The following is a 13,600-nucleotide window of genomic DNA, read 5'->3' as shown; positions in this document are numbered from 1 at the left end:
ACCAGGGCTCTTGATGTATGGGGCACAGATGGCCTACAAGCTGATGGGGTCAAGGTAGAAATCAGAGCGCCTTCATTCTGTGGCTCCTTTTCTCAGTGACAAGGGATCTCCCCTAACAATCTTTTTCTCTTTGTGAATAGCTTGAGACAGATGATAATCTTAAAAAGGGTTGTATTTCCAAAGCATGGTACATGCTTAATAAGTGTTAAAAATAAATGATGAGGGCTGGAGAGATGGCTCAGCGGTTAAGAGCACCCGACTGCTCTTCCAGAGGTCCTGAGTTCAATTCCCAGCAACCACATGGTGGCTCACAACCATCTGCAAAGAGATCCGATGCCCTCTTCTGGTGTGTCTGAAGACAGCTACAGTGTACTTATATATAATAAATGAATAAATAAATCTTTAAAAAAAATAAATGATGAATGAGATGAGGCAGCAGGTCCCAGGGGGACGTGGAGAAGGTACTAAACCAGAGTCCAGCCCAGACCTCGAAGAACGCATACTCCAAGACCGGGAGCAGGGTGGAGTTGGGGTTTCGGGGCGACACCACTTAAAGGCAGTCTCATTAAATTGTGGCTCTGGCTCTTTAAGGGGCGGGGCGGGGCGGGGTGGAGAAATTATACCGACACGCTAACGGACCTATCACCTCCTCAAAGAGGAGGAGCTTTATAAATATATTTCTATTCCTCTCATTGGAAATTATGTCTTTGGGCGCTGTTCAAAAACACCAATGGTTTGTCGACTTTTCTGCCATTGCCCCTCACTGATTGGCCATGGGCTATAGTCCCGCCCCCTGCTTGCCCCGTCCCTTAGCACACAAGATGGCGGCGCCCAGTGGAGTCGAGACCGCGCTTGGGGTTTGCTGAGGCTGACTTTCTGTCCTGCTTTCCCTTTGGGTGCCAGTCGCCACGAGCAGGAGGACAGGGGCCGGGCGGGGACAGGGGCACTTGCGTGGCTGGACCGCGAGCCCGCGCCCAGCCTGCGTCGCCCCCACCCGGCCCCGGCCCGGCCCTTCCCGATCCTGTCCTATCCTTCCCGGTCTTCTCCCGGTCAGACCCGTTGCCCGGCCTTGAATACCGCTCCAGGCTTCTAAAGCTGAGGTACTTCCTCCAGTCCGGGCTCCCTATCATTTTAGAGATGTTTTGCTTCTTCGCTCCCGAACAGCGCGCCTTTCAAACCGGGATTCCTTTCCCTCTTGTAAAAGTCTTCCCTCCAACCCACTTCTGTAGACCTTGGTTCTCCCTTGGTTAGACGTTCACATCCCTTCCAAATTAACTCTGAACTCTCCACAGTATTGGCAACCTTGACACCATCTTCCCTGAGGAGCCAGCCTTTCTTTTTTTGTCCTGAACTCCACAGCCCTATCATGGAGGCTGTCTACCTGGTGGTGAATGGGGTGGGCCTGATGCTGGACTTGTTGACCTTGGTGTTGGACCTCAACTTCTTGCTCGTGTCCTCCCTCCTGGCTACCTTGGCCTGGCTTTTGGCCTTCATCTACAATCTGCCACATACAGTACTGACGAGTCTTCTGCACTTGGGTCGAGGATTCCTGCTCTATTTGGTGGCCTTAGTTGAAGCAGTGGTCCGATTTACCTTCGGGGGATTCCAGGCCTTGTGTACTCTTCTCTACAGCTGCTACTCGGGCTTGGAGAGCTTAAAGCTGCTGGGGCACCTGGCTTCTCATGGAGCTCTGAAGAGCCGGGAATTACTGAACAGGGGCATCCTGAACATGATCTCTAACGGTCATGGTTTGCTACGCCAGGCCTGTGACATCTGTGCCATTGCCATGAGCTTGGTGGCCTATGTGGTCAATAGTCTGGTCAATATTTGCCTCATTGGCACTCAGAACTTCTTCTCCCTGGTGCTGGCCCTGTGGGATGCCGTGACAGGGCCTCTTTGGAGGATGACAGACGTGGTGGCTGGTTTCCTTGCTCACATTTCCAGCAGCGCTGTGGCCATGGCCATTCTCCTGTGGACCCCTTGCCAACTAGTCCTGGAGCTGTTGGCCTCGGCCGTCCGCGTCCTGGCCAGCTGTGTGCTTTTCCACCTCACTGGTTTGGTGTTGCTGGCTTGTGTGCTGGTGGTGATTCTGATTGCGTTGCACCCAGAACAAACCCTGAGGTTGGCCACCCGAGCTCTCAATCAGCTTCACGCCCGCCCATCCTACCACCGGCTTCGAGAGGATGTTGTACGGCTGTCTCGCCTTCCACTAGGTCTAGAGGCTTGGCGCAGAGTCTGGAGCCGAAGCCTACAGCTGGCCAGCTGGCCAAATCGGGGAGGAGCACCGGGAGCCCCCCAAGGTGGCCCCAGGAGGGTGTTCTCAGCCAGGATCCAGCCACAGGATCCTCTACCTGAAGCAGATGAGGAGGTCATCAGAACACCAGCTGCTAGAGGCCGGGAGAGACTCAATGAGGAGGAACCTACAGCTGGTCAAGACCCATGGAAGTTGCTGAAGGAGCAAGAAGAGCGGAAGAAGTGTGTCATTTGCCAGGACCAAAGCAAGACGGTGCTGCTTCTGCCCTGCCGGCACCTGTGCCTGTGCCAGGCTTGCACCGAGATCCTCATGCGCCACCCCGTTTACCACCGCAACTGCCCGCTCTGCCGCCGCAGCATCCTGCAGACCCTCAATGTCTACCTCTGAAGACTCCCTCCCTGCCTGCCCGTCCTTTGTGCTCCACACACCGGGACAGCATCAACATTTTGCCTCCGGGTTCTGGCCTGAGTCCTCTTTGCCCCGAAGGTGTCTCTGCCAAGCCTCAAGCCATATATCCAGGACCTGTAGCTGGAATACTCCGGAAGACTCCAGTCTGGGTGGGACAGAGTAACACTTTCTCTAAACGCTGTGTGGGGCCCTGAGATGCTGAGGGTGGTGAGTATGTCACTATGCAAGGGCCCTGAGACTCTGTGGTGGGCTCTTCTGCACCTGCCCACCCAGATGCCTGCCTCTAGGGCTGTCTTTCTCTGCTTCTGGCTTTTTTTGTTGGGAGTTTTTGGTCCTATTCCCCCAAGGCCACGCCACATCAGTGTCATTTGAGGATTTTGGCAACTCATGGACCTTGGAGTGATCTTGATTTTTTTTTTTTCTCTCTCTCTCTTTCTTTCTTTTGTTTATTCTTGGTTTGGAATGATCTTGGGCCTTTATGTTCAGCCGGAACCTCTGCCCTGGTGGGTGTGGTACTAGAAACCCGCAGGTGTCCTTAGAGCCACTTCTGCCTGTCATTGTCTTTTAAAGACTCCCAACTTGACTATAACCTGGGGTCAGGAGTTTATCCCTGGGTACAGGGGTGCAGCTACACCTGGCTTTGGGACCATTTACCCTCAGGCACCCCAGGTCTATGGGGAGCCTCAGAAAGAACAACCAGATGTCTACTCATTCCCTACTTGGCATAGAACATAGCATTCCTCCAGGGCTCTCTCTGACAGTGGAGAGGGCATTCTGCACTTTTCAGTAGGGTCCGAACAAGGGGCTAGGCCTCAGGGGTCATAGCTCCAGTAAGTCGGAACGCCCAGTTTCTATGAATAAAGTTCTGTTGACAGCTCTAAGTGTGGTCCTTGCAAGTGCCGGCAGGTGGTCAGCTGGTCTTTGAGACTGGCTGGAGTAAGAAGTGAGCATCTGGATTTTGAGCTCTAGGGGTGGGGATGAGGAGAGAGTGTGACAGGCGAGAGCAAAGCAAGCGTGGCTGCTTAATGCTTACCCTTCGGATATGCCCTGCACTCCGTGGTTCTGAATCACCTTCTCTGTACCGTACCGCATTAAGTCCCTTTGAGCAGAATGTGAACTTGTCCTGTTCTTCCTTTGTTCCTACTGTGCTGATCTTTCCAGGGGACATAGTGGAGTCTGCTGCCTGGAGGCCAGTTTGTGTCCTCCAGTTCCTGGAGGGGCTGGTACTTGTCTGGTTTTTGTTTGTTTTTTTGAGACAGGGTTTGTCTGTGTAGCCCTGGCTGTCCTATAACTCACCAAGCTGGCCTTGAACTCAGAGATCACCAGCTTCTGCCACCCAAGTGCTGGGAGTAAAGGCATGTGCCACCATGCATCTTGGTACAGGGCCTGGTACTGTGATGGGCTGGAGTATAGGTGTGAGTTAGAGCCTAGAGCCTATGGGCCTATCTGGAAGACACAGGAAGCCTAGAACCCTCTGATACAGTTGCCCTCCCACTGCCAGCAGGAAATTAGGGGATCACCCCCATAATTTAATGTTACATCTAGAAGCACTGTGTCTGAGACCGTTTTCTGGATGAGGGAGAAGATGCTGGTCCTGAAGGAAGTCCCTCCACTTTGCATTGAGAAGTTGAGCAATTAGGATTGGCAAACCTGGGTGTGTTATCATCAGTCCCAGCCTGTTAAACTGAGTGTCACAAGAGGTGAGCCCTCATGGGGCCTGTGGTCAGCCTCAGACTTAATGGCTTGGCCCACCCAGGCTGTGCCCAGCACAGCAGAGACCAGTTCTCCACCTCAGAACTGGAGTTCCTTGGCAGGGCTTGCCTTCCCCAGGGAGTTGAGTAGGGCAAAGCCTGGCTCCTTCTAGTCTCTGTTTAATGTGGAGGATAAACATTTTATTAGGGAAGATAAACTTCCTGAGCCGGGGCCAAGGACCTCCTTTTCTTTTACTCCCATCTGGAATTCTTTCTGCAGACCTTTAATATCCTTTCCCCTGACCACCTTGGAAGCCCAGACCTTGAACCATTGTTGCAGTCCAGAGCTTGGGCACCCCCTTGTGGCCATCTCAGGAACTACAGCCCTCTAGGTGGGGTGACAGCGATGGCTTTCTAGGTATCCAAGAAAGCAGGTGTCTCTCACTATCTGGCATGCAGCCATGATTGACAGTCCCTGGCTCTTTGTCACACAACAGTGGCTGTGAGTGGCCATAGCCCTAAATCAGAAGTTAGCCCCTGGTCAGGCTGGGTTCACCATCTACACATGTAGGTGGAGCCAATTACTCTACATCTGCTTGCTTGTCTCTCTGTATCATGGCCCCATCCCACCCAGGAACCCTCAGAAGAAAGGAGAAACCAGTGGGAGGATTGTAGGTTTATTAAGTGACCTCTGAGAAAAAGGCCTGCCTTGGGAGCAGGAGAGATGGAGTCAAAGACCTAGAGGGGCACAGGACTAGGAAGGGAGCATCCCATCTTGGAGTCCTGAGCCAGGATTCCACAGCTGCCAGCCTGCTGCATTCTAAAGTCCTGGGCAGAAACCCAGCAACTGCTCCACGCTGTCTGTCCTGACCTCAGACAGCCTCTGACTATTCATTGCCAGGAGTGGGACCAGAGGTGGCTCCCTCTCTCCCTAGTCATTCACAATAGTCCAGGGGGCCAGCCCTCCTGGTATGCGCGCTGGTCAGTGTCACACCCTCCACTAGGAGCAAGTGCCAGCTCCGGGTTCACTGTATTTTAAGCGAAGACTGGGGAGCTGTGCCAGTCAGAATAGACGAGAAATCCAGAGAAGGTACTATCTGTTTTGATGCTGGCATAGATGCCAATGTAATCACCCACACCCACCTGAACCCATACCTGGTCCTCAGGTTCTAGCCTCACCATCGCACCCCCTGAGAGCGAGGCTGGCTTTGGCCACCCCCCAAAAAACTGGAAGAAAGAAGCTATGGATTGGCCATTTTTGACAAGATCAAACTGCAGGCTGGCCCGGTAGACAGTGGCATGGACAGCAAAGTAGTAGACACCAGGCACTTGGCAGGTGAACTTGCCGGTAGTGGCATCGTAATGTCCCTGCTCATTGAGCAGCACACGGTCGAAGGGTAGGGGTGTGTCGGCTGGCGGAGGTACCCGGCTCTCTGATCGCTTGGCACTGAAGGCTGATCGTGGGGGCACCGAGCACTCCCCCGCAGGCCCGATAGCCCCGACAGGTCCTGCCTCTCCACGCGGCCCGGGCTCCCCACGTGGCCCAGGTAGTCCTGCAGGGGATGGAGAGGGTTAGGGGAGAAGTCAGGAGCTGCAGCGCAGCGGAGTGCAGAAGGGTGACTAAGCCTCCCAGCCTCCCTGGCTGTTACCTCCTGCGGGGAGCAGATCTGAAGTGCTGAGTAGTCGGATCAGGGTTTCTGATTCCCTGGGGCTGACTCACCCCCTCCACCCGCAGCCCACCTCGCCCCGCTCCTGCTGACTGGAATGGAGGGAGAGTAGCGCCCCCTGGCGGGACCCTTGACCCCCAAAGGATCCATCAGAGCAGGGGCTGTGTTCACCAGGATGCACCCATGCACTGCAACGAAAATGACTTCTTACCCGGTCTCCCGCCCTCGCCTTTCTCTCCCGGAGCTCCGGGTGCACCATCGCGGCCATCACGGCCGTCACGGCCAGGCAGGCCTTGGCTGCCGTGGTGGCCTGGTGTGCCTGGGAGGCCGGGCTGCCCGGGACACAGGCTGGGGATCTTGTTGTCGTCCAGAGGAGGAGAGCCTGATACCAGACCCAGAAGCAGCAGGGCAAGAAGTGGCCTCATGGTGATGACCCAGGAGGCCCAGACGCCAGGATCCTCTCTTGTAGTCTGTAGGCTGGGCAGGACCAGAGTTGGAACCCAGAATCTTAGGACCAACCTCGCGCCCCACCCAGGTGGAACCCAGTAGGTCCCCGCCCTACAAGCATGCCTTTGGGGTTGAGCACTGCGATGGGATGAAGATGAAGGTGCCCCAAACCAAGAACTGGGAAAGGAGAGACAAGCCCTCCTCCGTCCCCTAGCTGAAGCCCAGGCTTTCTACAGTCCCCTCCCCCACTTACCCTCTTCCTCTGCCAAACTCACCCCTTCCCGGCTCCCCAGCTCTCCCAGCTGCTCGCTTTGAATGGCTTCCTCAGACCCTCCTGCTGGCCCTGCTCCCACTCCTACCCCAACCAGGCAGCCCCTGCCCTCGCTGACAGACTCCTAGCTTCGGGTTGCTTCTTGCCGGCTCCACAGCGCTCCTCCCAGACTCCTAGAGGAAACCAGTTGTTCAGAGGCCAAGAACTCCGGAGCTGGGAAATAGCAGGGAAATAACTCGTGGTGTCGCCCGGCGGCCGGCCAAAGTTGTGGGGATGTAGGGGGTGTGGAGAAAGGAGGAGGAGAGAGTTGAGCCAGCATTACAGAGAGGCTGAACTGTAAGTCAGACACTTGGGGCTCCAGTTCCCAGGAGCCTGAGGGGGAGGGAGGAATGGGATAATGATGGAGTCCAAGGTCAAAACTCTTGTGTGGGGGTAGGGCAGGGGTGGAGAACTGGATTAGTAGTGGGCCCAGGGTAAAGGATTCCAAAAACAGCCAGTTGGACCCCCAGGCCTAAGGTCTCAGCACACCAGCCATCACTCAAAACAGTTTTGTTGACTACATGAAACTTAAATGAAAAGGGGGAAGGCAGAAGACAGGGAATCAGGGTCAGAGACTTGGATAGGAAGTCTGCTAGGCCGTCCAATGGTACCAGGGCTGTCTTGGCAAATTAGAGCTCGAGGACAGTAGGGGAAAGATGATGGGACAGTCCCATTAGTCCTGGGCAGGATCAGAGTAATAACTGTTCTTTTTCCTCTTTGAGAAGCTCCAGAGAGGATGGGCAGAGTCCCATGTCCAGGCCACCCTTGTTTTCTGCCTGCCTTGCCCACCCATCTCGGGAGAGGAGGATGGGCAGACAGAGGGTGGGGGCTGGCTTGGGGTCAGGGCCGGGAGCAAGCTTCCAGGCTAGCTGCCAGAGGTAGCCTGTTGCAGTTGAAAGGCCAGGGGATGCCCAGTAATGCCAGGCTAGACTGGCACTGCTGTTCTGCCTCCTGGCAGACAGAACGACAAGGGGGTAGGATAGTGCCCAGTGAGGTGCATCGAGGTTCAAGCAGCCCACAGAGGAACCTCCGGAAAGTCTGGTAGCAGGGTAGACTTGTCAGGCTCTGTTGGAGGAAAGATGGCCATCAGGTGTCCTGTCTCCATGTGCCCACCCTTCCTATGGTCTCCCTCCTCCCTGTCCCAGCACCTTGTAGCCTCTGAGGATGTCTGTCACCTCCGTCTGTGTGGCCAGGCCCACCCAGATGTTAGGGAAGGCTGTGGTATTGTAGCTTAGTCCAAGGCACATCTCCACCTGGACAGGTTCACAGGTCAGGTCTGTAGGGGAGAGGGCTGAGTCACTGTGCTGGATATGACACTGCCTGGCCATTGTTTCCACACGCGTAATAAGCACTTCTGAGTCTCTCAAGAGGCAACCACAGAATGGTTTCACACACTCCAAGGAGCTGCTTTCCCAGAGGCTGTTTGCCAGCCTGTGCATCATGTAGGCCCCTCTGATCTTAGGGAATGTGGAGCACCCAACTGGGGACCACTTGGGACCACTCCTGTCGTGTAGTCTGTGAAGTAGGCTGTGGAGAGGGACTCTGAGTGCCACAGGATACATCTCAAAGCTCCTACCATTGACTCCTACATTCCTGCGTCCCTCTCAGATGACACCAGTGTACAATGCTACCACCAGCTGAGAGTCCCATCAAAACTCCTTGAAGTGGTCACAGGATGAGGAGAGAGGGGCCCAGCTATGAACTATCGAGGAGGAAGGAAGGGGAGTTGAAGAAAGTGTGGTAGGGAACCCTGCCTGTTCTGACTGGCGGGACTTGCTCAGAAGTAAGGCTCCTCACCCGGTTGCGGGGGCAAGTGGCTGTTGCAGTTGTCACTGCTGTCATTTGCACAGTCTTTCCATAAGTCACAAATCCGTTGCAGTTCTCTACGTCCTCTGCTCTGGCAGAACTCTCTGGGTCCACAAAGGTCTGTGGGCACAGGGGCATGACTATACCTACCACCCTCCAGGGTACCCTTTAATGTTCCTCGGAGGACCCTCTGTTGCTCATACCCACCTGCCCAGGGGCACCCACTCTCTGTCGTATTGATGGCCTGGTAGGTGGCTAAAAAGCCCCCACTGCTGATACCAACATCTGTCTTGAAGATTACAGTCAGCTGGTGTTGCGAGGAGATGAGGTGGAGTGGTGGCTCTGCTCCACAGAACCTGCCCAGAGCAGAAAAAAAAAAAAAAAAAATCCTGGGCACAGGCCACTGGCCAGCCCTTGGGGCTCTGGGCTGGGCTCTTGGCTATGCCAGGGGCCATAGGGCCCAAGATGGCTGAGTCATGGAGCTTAGGGCCTGGGGACTCATGCTATATGTTACAAGAAGTATGAGACGACATCTTAAACTTAAGCCACTTTGAGACGGGGAGAGTCGGGGAAGATACGGAAGGCAAAGGCCCTTCAAGTGGGAAGAGTGGAGCTAGGCGACTGCAGAAGTGAATGGGCTTGCGTTGAGGAAGTGTATGCTGTCTCAGGATGCCAGGAAAGAGATCTCTTGACTATAGAGCGACTGAAGGCAGTGAAGCTGGGGACTCCCTTGAGCCTAGCACACTGATCCTGGCCTGCCAGGTTGGCGATGGGTTGCCCACCACTCTTGCCCTGGTTAGTACCTGCCCAGGGAGCTGAATGTTCCTGAGTTGCTGGCCTCATACACCTCCACGTAGTCAAACTTGCACTCAGTTTGTGCTTCCAGGCTGAAGTTGTGGAACTCTAGTCTTATCCCGTATCCCACGGGCACTTCGATGTGCCAGGTACAAAGCTGGAGGACATACGTGACATAAGTCATGGGGACAGTCCCCTGCCACAGCCTGGACATGTAGGGGGCTGCTTTGCCCAGAGCAGACTAGGCAAGATGTGAGTGGCTGTTGCCTACCTCACTTCCATCACTGGTGCCTCTTAAAATAGGAAATGCCCATGAGGCATGGTGCCGTACACCTGTATCCCAGAGCTGGAAGGCGAGTTCAAGGCCAGCCCAACTTGCTATGTGTCAAGTCCCGTAGCAGCCTCCTGAGCTACATATATAGAGACTGTCTTAGAAGCCAAGGACCAGGGGTTGGGGATTTAGCTCAGTGGTAGAGCGCTTGCCCTAGCAAGCGCAAGGCCCTGGGTTTGGTCCCCAGCCCGAAAAAAAAAAAAAAAAAAAAAAAAAAAAAAAAAGCCAAGGACCAGCCAGGGTATAGCTCAGTGGTAAAGAATTTCTGTGACCCTGGCGTTGATCCTCACTGTGGAAACAAAACAAACAAAAAAACAAACAAAAAAACCCAACCCAGCAGATGTGGGGTAGGGGTGCCGGCTCAGGGTCCCGCCGCACACTTTTTAGTTCCAGGCAGAAGTGGGTGGATCTCTGTGAGTTCCAGGCCAGCCATGGCTACACAGTGAGATCCCATCTCAAGACAAACAAAAACCCAGGCCTGGCATAGTGGCTCATACTTAAGAATCCAAGCACCCAGGAGGCTGGGGTAGAAGGATTCTCACCAGTGACAAGAACAGCAAGGGTTGTAGGGTATGACATTGTCTATCCGTAAATAAATGCCTTTTCAAATCGTCTGGTCTCGGAAATAGATGTGCTTACCCCACCTGGAAATACCTGGTATACAGTCGGTACTTAACAATGTCTCCTTCTGGCCTGCATCAACTTGTTTTATCAAGTGCATTTCCAGGCCCACTGTTCCCAGGCACACTGACCTAGCCACTCTGGTGTCTCATGAGTACTACACCATCCTGAGGGCACCGTACTTACCTGTTGGTGAGGGTAGTGCTGTGGGTAGTTTGGGGTAGAGAACACCCCAGAGAGCTCAGTCAGGTTCCCTCCACACCCTGTAGAGAAGTCAAGTGGCTCATGAGTGGCGGGGAAGAAAGCTCTGGGCCAGTGCAGGGGATCCCAACCTGAACCTGGGACAGAAGCCTGAAGATGTGCCTGCCCTGTCCCTCGCTGGGCCCGTACCCAACGTCTTGGCACTGCAGTTGGCCTCATCACTGCCATCGATGCAGTCCTTAACACCGTCACACACAGAGTCTTGCTTCAGGCAGTGGAGCAGGTCACAGTGGAACTCGTAGTGGGCACAGCTCCCTGGAGAAAGGCAAGAACCATCTGCAGTCAGAATCCCCAGAGTTCCCATCCCTTTTGCTGGGAGGAGCTGCAGGAGAGGTGGCTAGGGACATGGAGGGAAGCCACTTACAATGTCCAGGGGCCACTGCTTGGTACCAGGCCTGGAAACCAGACCCTTCCACATCGTTATCAGAGACGAAGGACACACGGAGGTGACTGGTGTTGGCGTTAACTGTGGCAGGAGTTGTTTTACCACACACTCTGTAAGAAAGCCAGGTAGGAATGATGCAGGCTCCGAACTCAGGTAAGAAACAGATCAGAGAAAGGGAAGTGAGTTTCCAGAGGCCACACAGCAAGCCACAGGGGAAGAGTCCGTTCTGTTAATTTTTCTTCTAGTCCAGATTTTTGTTTCATTTCCCAACTTCTGTACCCTTCAGACATGTGGGGTTCCCTGGAAGCAGAGGGACCCACCTGAGCAGAGGGCCTGTAGGCGCTGGGCTAATTTCCAAGCGATCAAAAAGACAGGCGGGCATGCTTTCTGTGCTGAGCGCTTGAATCTTGAGCTGTATTGTCTGGCCTGTGGCTACCTGGATATGCCAGACGCAGTGGCTGTGGGGTGGGTAAAGGTCTGGGTAGTTGGGACTGCTGAAGAAACCACTGGGACCAGGAAGGAGGCCTCCACAGGCTGCAGGGGATGGAATGAGAGTTCAGAGGTCAATAGGGGAGAGGCCTCCCCCTACCTGCAAGGTTCCCCTTCTAGGCTTTCCTCCCCAACACCATCTCGGGGCTTCTCTAGAGTTCTCTTGGGACTTACCGGTCTGGTGTGTAGGGCTCATGGCTGCCTCTTGCCGCCCTGTGATTGCTGGGGTGGTGGTGGTGGTGGTGGTGGTGTTAGGGGTGGTGCTGGGAATGACACCCGTGGGGGTGAGGCCTCCTCGGGTGGGCAGTGGGTTCTTGGTAGTCCTGGGGAGAGATGTAGCCTGCAACTCTGGAGGCAGGCATAGAGGAGTGTCATTTAGAGGAGCGGGTTCCTGGGGGGCTGGCAGAATAGCTCATGGGCTCTCCATGGAAAGCCCGTCCATTTACTTACGAGCCAGGATGACAGCCACCAGCAGCCCCAGCAGTAGTAGCAGCAGGCCGCTGAGCAGCAGGATACAGAGCCCGGAGAAGTGGCAGTCTGGTTGTAGCCCCCGGAGACGCTGGACTGCAAAGAGGACACAATGGGCTTTTGAGAGGCACCACTGTGTGGGGTATCCCTCACTCCACCTTAGTTCCTGGGTTCCCTCTTATGTTCAAGCAACCCCTGATGGTTACCATGCCAGGGACCTTGGAGGCTGCTGCTGACATTTTTCTGTAATGCTGGGGGAGGGCAAGAAGGCCCGGCTTCCAGGTCAAAAGCAGGATTGCAGAACTCTGTCTGGAATGGAGGGCAGAACCTTAGGGGCTGGGACGTGTGGGTTCACTTAGGGACATCTGGGAGGTGGGTTCCATGTAGACCTTACCTTGCTCAGCTCAGCTGCCTCTGGACAGAGGGTGACATCGGCATAGTCCTTCATGGCTCAAGGCTCTGCATGGCTTTCTGGAGTTCCAGTGATAGCCTAAGACCCCCGAGGGTCCACTCCCCGGTCACAAGCCACCAATCAAAGAAGCGACCTTTGCTCTTGAGGGACCAGGCTGTCAGGAGACACCGGTTCTCTGGCTGCCTTTGGCAGAATGGCCAGGGCCCCAGGCTACTCTGGTCCCATGTCGGGGAGGGAGCTGATGCGAGAAGGAATTCACAAAAGGCACGGAATGGTCCTTAATCCAACTCAGCTGAGGATGCTGAGGTCAAGACCCTGGCACTGACTACCAATCCTTAAAGGCACAGGCGGTGGCTGCAAACACCAGCAGAGAAAGCCCGGTGTTCTGTGGAATGTGGCTAAGGGGGTGATCACCATGGCCTCCTTCTCACTCAAAGTATGGAGGGAGTTCCTGGGGGAGCTGAGCTTGGTGAATATGACTGAGGTGCAGGCATTGGAGCCTCAGGTAAACAGACAGAGGGAGCAAGTACTGGGGTAGAGGCAGGCTGCTTTCTAAGGGTCACAAAGTGAGGAGCCCACTACTCCCCATCCGAGTGGCAAAGTTATTAGCTTTTTCTTTTCCCTCTTTCTTCTCCTCCTCCTCTTCTTTTTTTGGTGAGACGGTTTCATATTGTCCAGGTTAGCTTCAAACTCTTTATGTAGGCAAGATGACCTTGAACACTTTTTTGTTTGTCACTATATATACATACATATGTATGTATACCATATATATATATATATAGACACAACACACATATACACACACACACACACATATATATATATATATATACATATATGATTATATATCAAGACAAAGTCTCTCACTTGAACTCAGAGCTTGCTTGATTTTGCTTGTCTAGTCAACTGGCCTACTCCAGGTATCACAGATGGAGCTGCTGTCTGACTGGCAATCACAGTGTTTCTGTGATTGCTGGACATCTGAATAGCAAGTGCTTTTTACCCACTAAGCCATTTTCTCGATAGGTTCTGGAGCTTCTGAGCCTCCTGTCTGTATTCCCCAGTGCTGTGTGAGCACCATGGAGGGGGGAGGGGTAGGAGGGGGGATTGGACCCTTCCGTGTGGTGTGTGTGTGTGTGTGTTTGCGTGTGTGCGTGCTAGGTTAGCACAGCTACTGATGGATCTACAGCCCCGAGTCTATCTTTTGCTGTTTTTGTTGGCTAGCCTCAACCTTGGAGCCATCCTCTCACCTCGG

General features: G+C 54.2%; 3 protein-coding genes across 5 annotated transcripts; 1 reads left to right on the top strand and 2 right to left on the bottom strand.

The window, feature by feature from the left end:
- The first annotated feature begins 795 nt into the window (after positions 1-795).
- Rnf26 (ring finger protein 26) lies at positions 796-3,543 on the top strand. Its single transcript, XM_032910318.1, has one exon. The coding sequence runs from the start codon at positions 1,367-1,369 to the stop codon at positions 2,639-2,641; it is 1,275 nt and encodes a 424-aa protein (XP_032766209.1). The 5' UTR covers positions 796-1,366; the 3' UTR covers positions 2,642-3,543.
- A 1,473-nt stretch (positions 3,544-5,016) lies between these two features.
- On the bottom strand, positions 5,017-6,957 carry C1qtnf5 (C1q and TNF related 5). 2 transcript variants are annotated; one of them, XM_032910684.1, is made up of 3 exons: positions 6,743-6,957; positions 6,232-6,497; positions 5,017-5,906 (listed from the first exon to the last, which is right to left on the bottom strand). In XM_032910684.1, exons 2-3 carry the CDS (start codon positions 6,443-6,445, stop codon positions 5,389-5,391), a joined length of 732 nt encoding a protein of 243 aa, XP_032766575.1. In that variant the 5' UTR covers positions 6,446-6,497; positions 6,743-6,957; the 3' UTR covers positions 5,017-5,388. The 2 variants fall into 2 exon arrangements, with proteins under 2 accessions (XP_032766575.1, XP_032766576.1); XM_032910685.1 differs by lacking the exon at positions 6,743-6,957 and having other exon boundaries at positions 5,018-5,906; positions 6,232-6,703.
- Positions 6,958-7,276: 319 nt separating this feature from the next.
- Positions 7,277-12,534, bottom strand: Mfrp (membrane frizzled-related protein). 2 transcript variants are annotated; one of them, XM_032910682.1, is made up of 13 exons: positions 12,328-12,534; positions 12,140-12,242; positions 11,916-12,029; positions 11,640-11,813; positions 11,297-11,510; positions 10,956-11,086; positions 10,721-10,846; positions 10,517-10,593; positions 9,387-9,535; positions 8,791-8,939; positions 8,575-8,703; positions 7,926-8,053; positions 7,277-7,842 (listed from the first exon to the last, which is right to left on the bottom strand). In XM_032910682.1, the coding sequence occupies exons 1-13, from the start codon at positions 12,379-12,381 to the stop codon at positions 7,618-7,620; spliced, it is 1,773 nt and encodes a 590-aa protein (XP_032766573.1). In that variant the 5' UTR covers positions 12,382-12,534; the 3' UTR covers positions 7,277-7,617. The 2 variants fall into 2 exon arrangements, with proteins under 2 accessions (XP_032766573.1, XP_032766574.1); XM_032910683.1 differs by having other exon boundaries at positions 8,809-8,939.
- Positions 12,535-13,600: the final 1,066 nt, after the last annotated feature.

The sequence above is a fragment of the Rattus rattus genome, chromosome 8, assembly GCF_011064425.1.
Source record: "Rattus rattus isolate New Zealand chromosome 8, Rrattus_CSIRO_v1, whole genome shotgun sequence".
NCBI classification, from domain to species: domain Eukaryota; kingdom Metazoa; phylum Chordata; class Mammalia; order Rodentia; family Muridae; genus Rattus; species Rattus rattus.
Note: the sequence above shows the minus strand (reverse complement) of the source record. Positions and strands in the feature narration are given on the sequence as shown.

Coding starts and splice junctions, on each gene's coding strand:
- Rnf26 (XM_032910318.1), top strand. CDS start 1,367: ATGGAGGCTGTCTACCTGGTGGTGAATGGGGTGGGCCTGATGCTGGAC.
- C1qtnf5 (XM_032910684.1), bottom strand. CDS start 6,445: ATGAGGCCACTTCTTGCCCTGCTGCTTCTGGGTCTGGTATCAGGCTCT. Junction 5,907..6,231: donor AGGCGAGGGCGGGAGACCGG/GTAAGAAGTCAT, acceptor CATCCCCTGCAG/GACTACCTGGGCCACGTGGG.
- Mfrp (XM_032910682.1), bottom strand. CDS start 12,381: ATGAAGGACTATGCCGATGTCACCCTCTGTCCAGAGGCAGCTGAGCTG. Junction 11,511..11,639: donor GAGCCCTACACACCAGACCG/GTAAGTCCCAAG, acceptor CATCCCCTGCAG/CCTGTGGAGGCCTCCTTCCT. Junction 10,594..10,720: donor CTGCAGTGCCAAGACGTTGG/GTACGGGCCCAG, acceptor ACTTCTCTACAG/GGTGTGGAGGGAACCTGACT.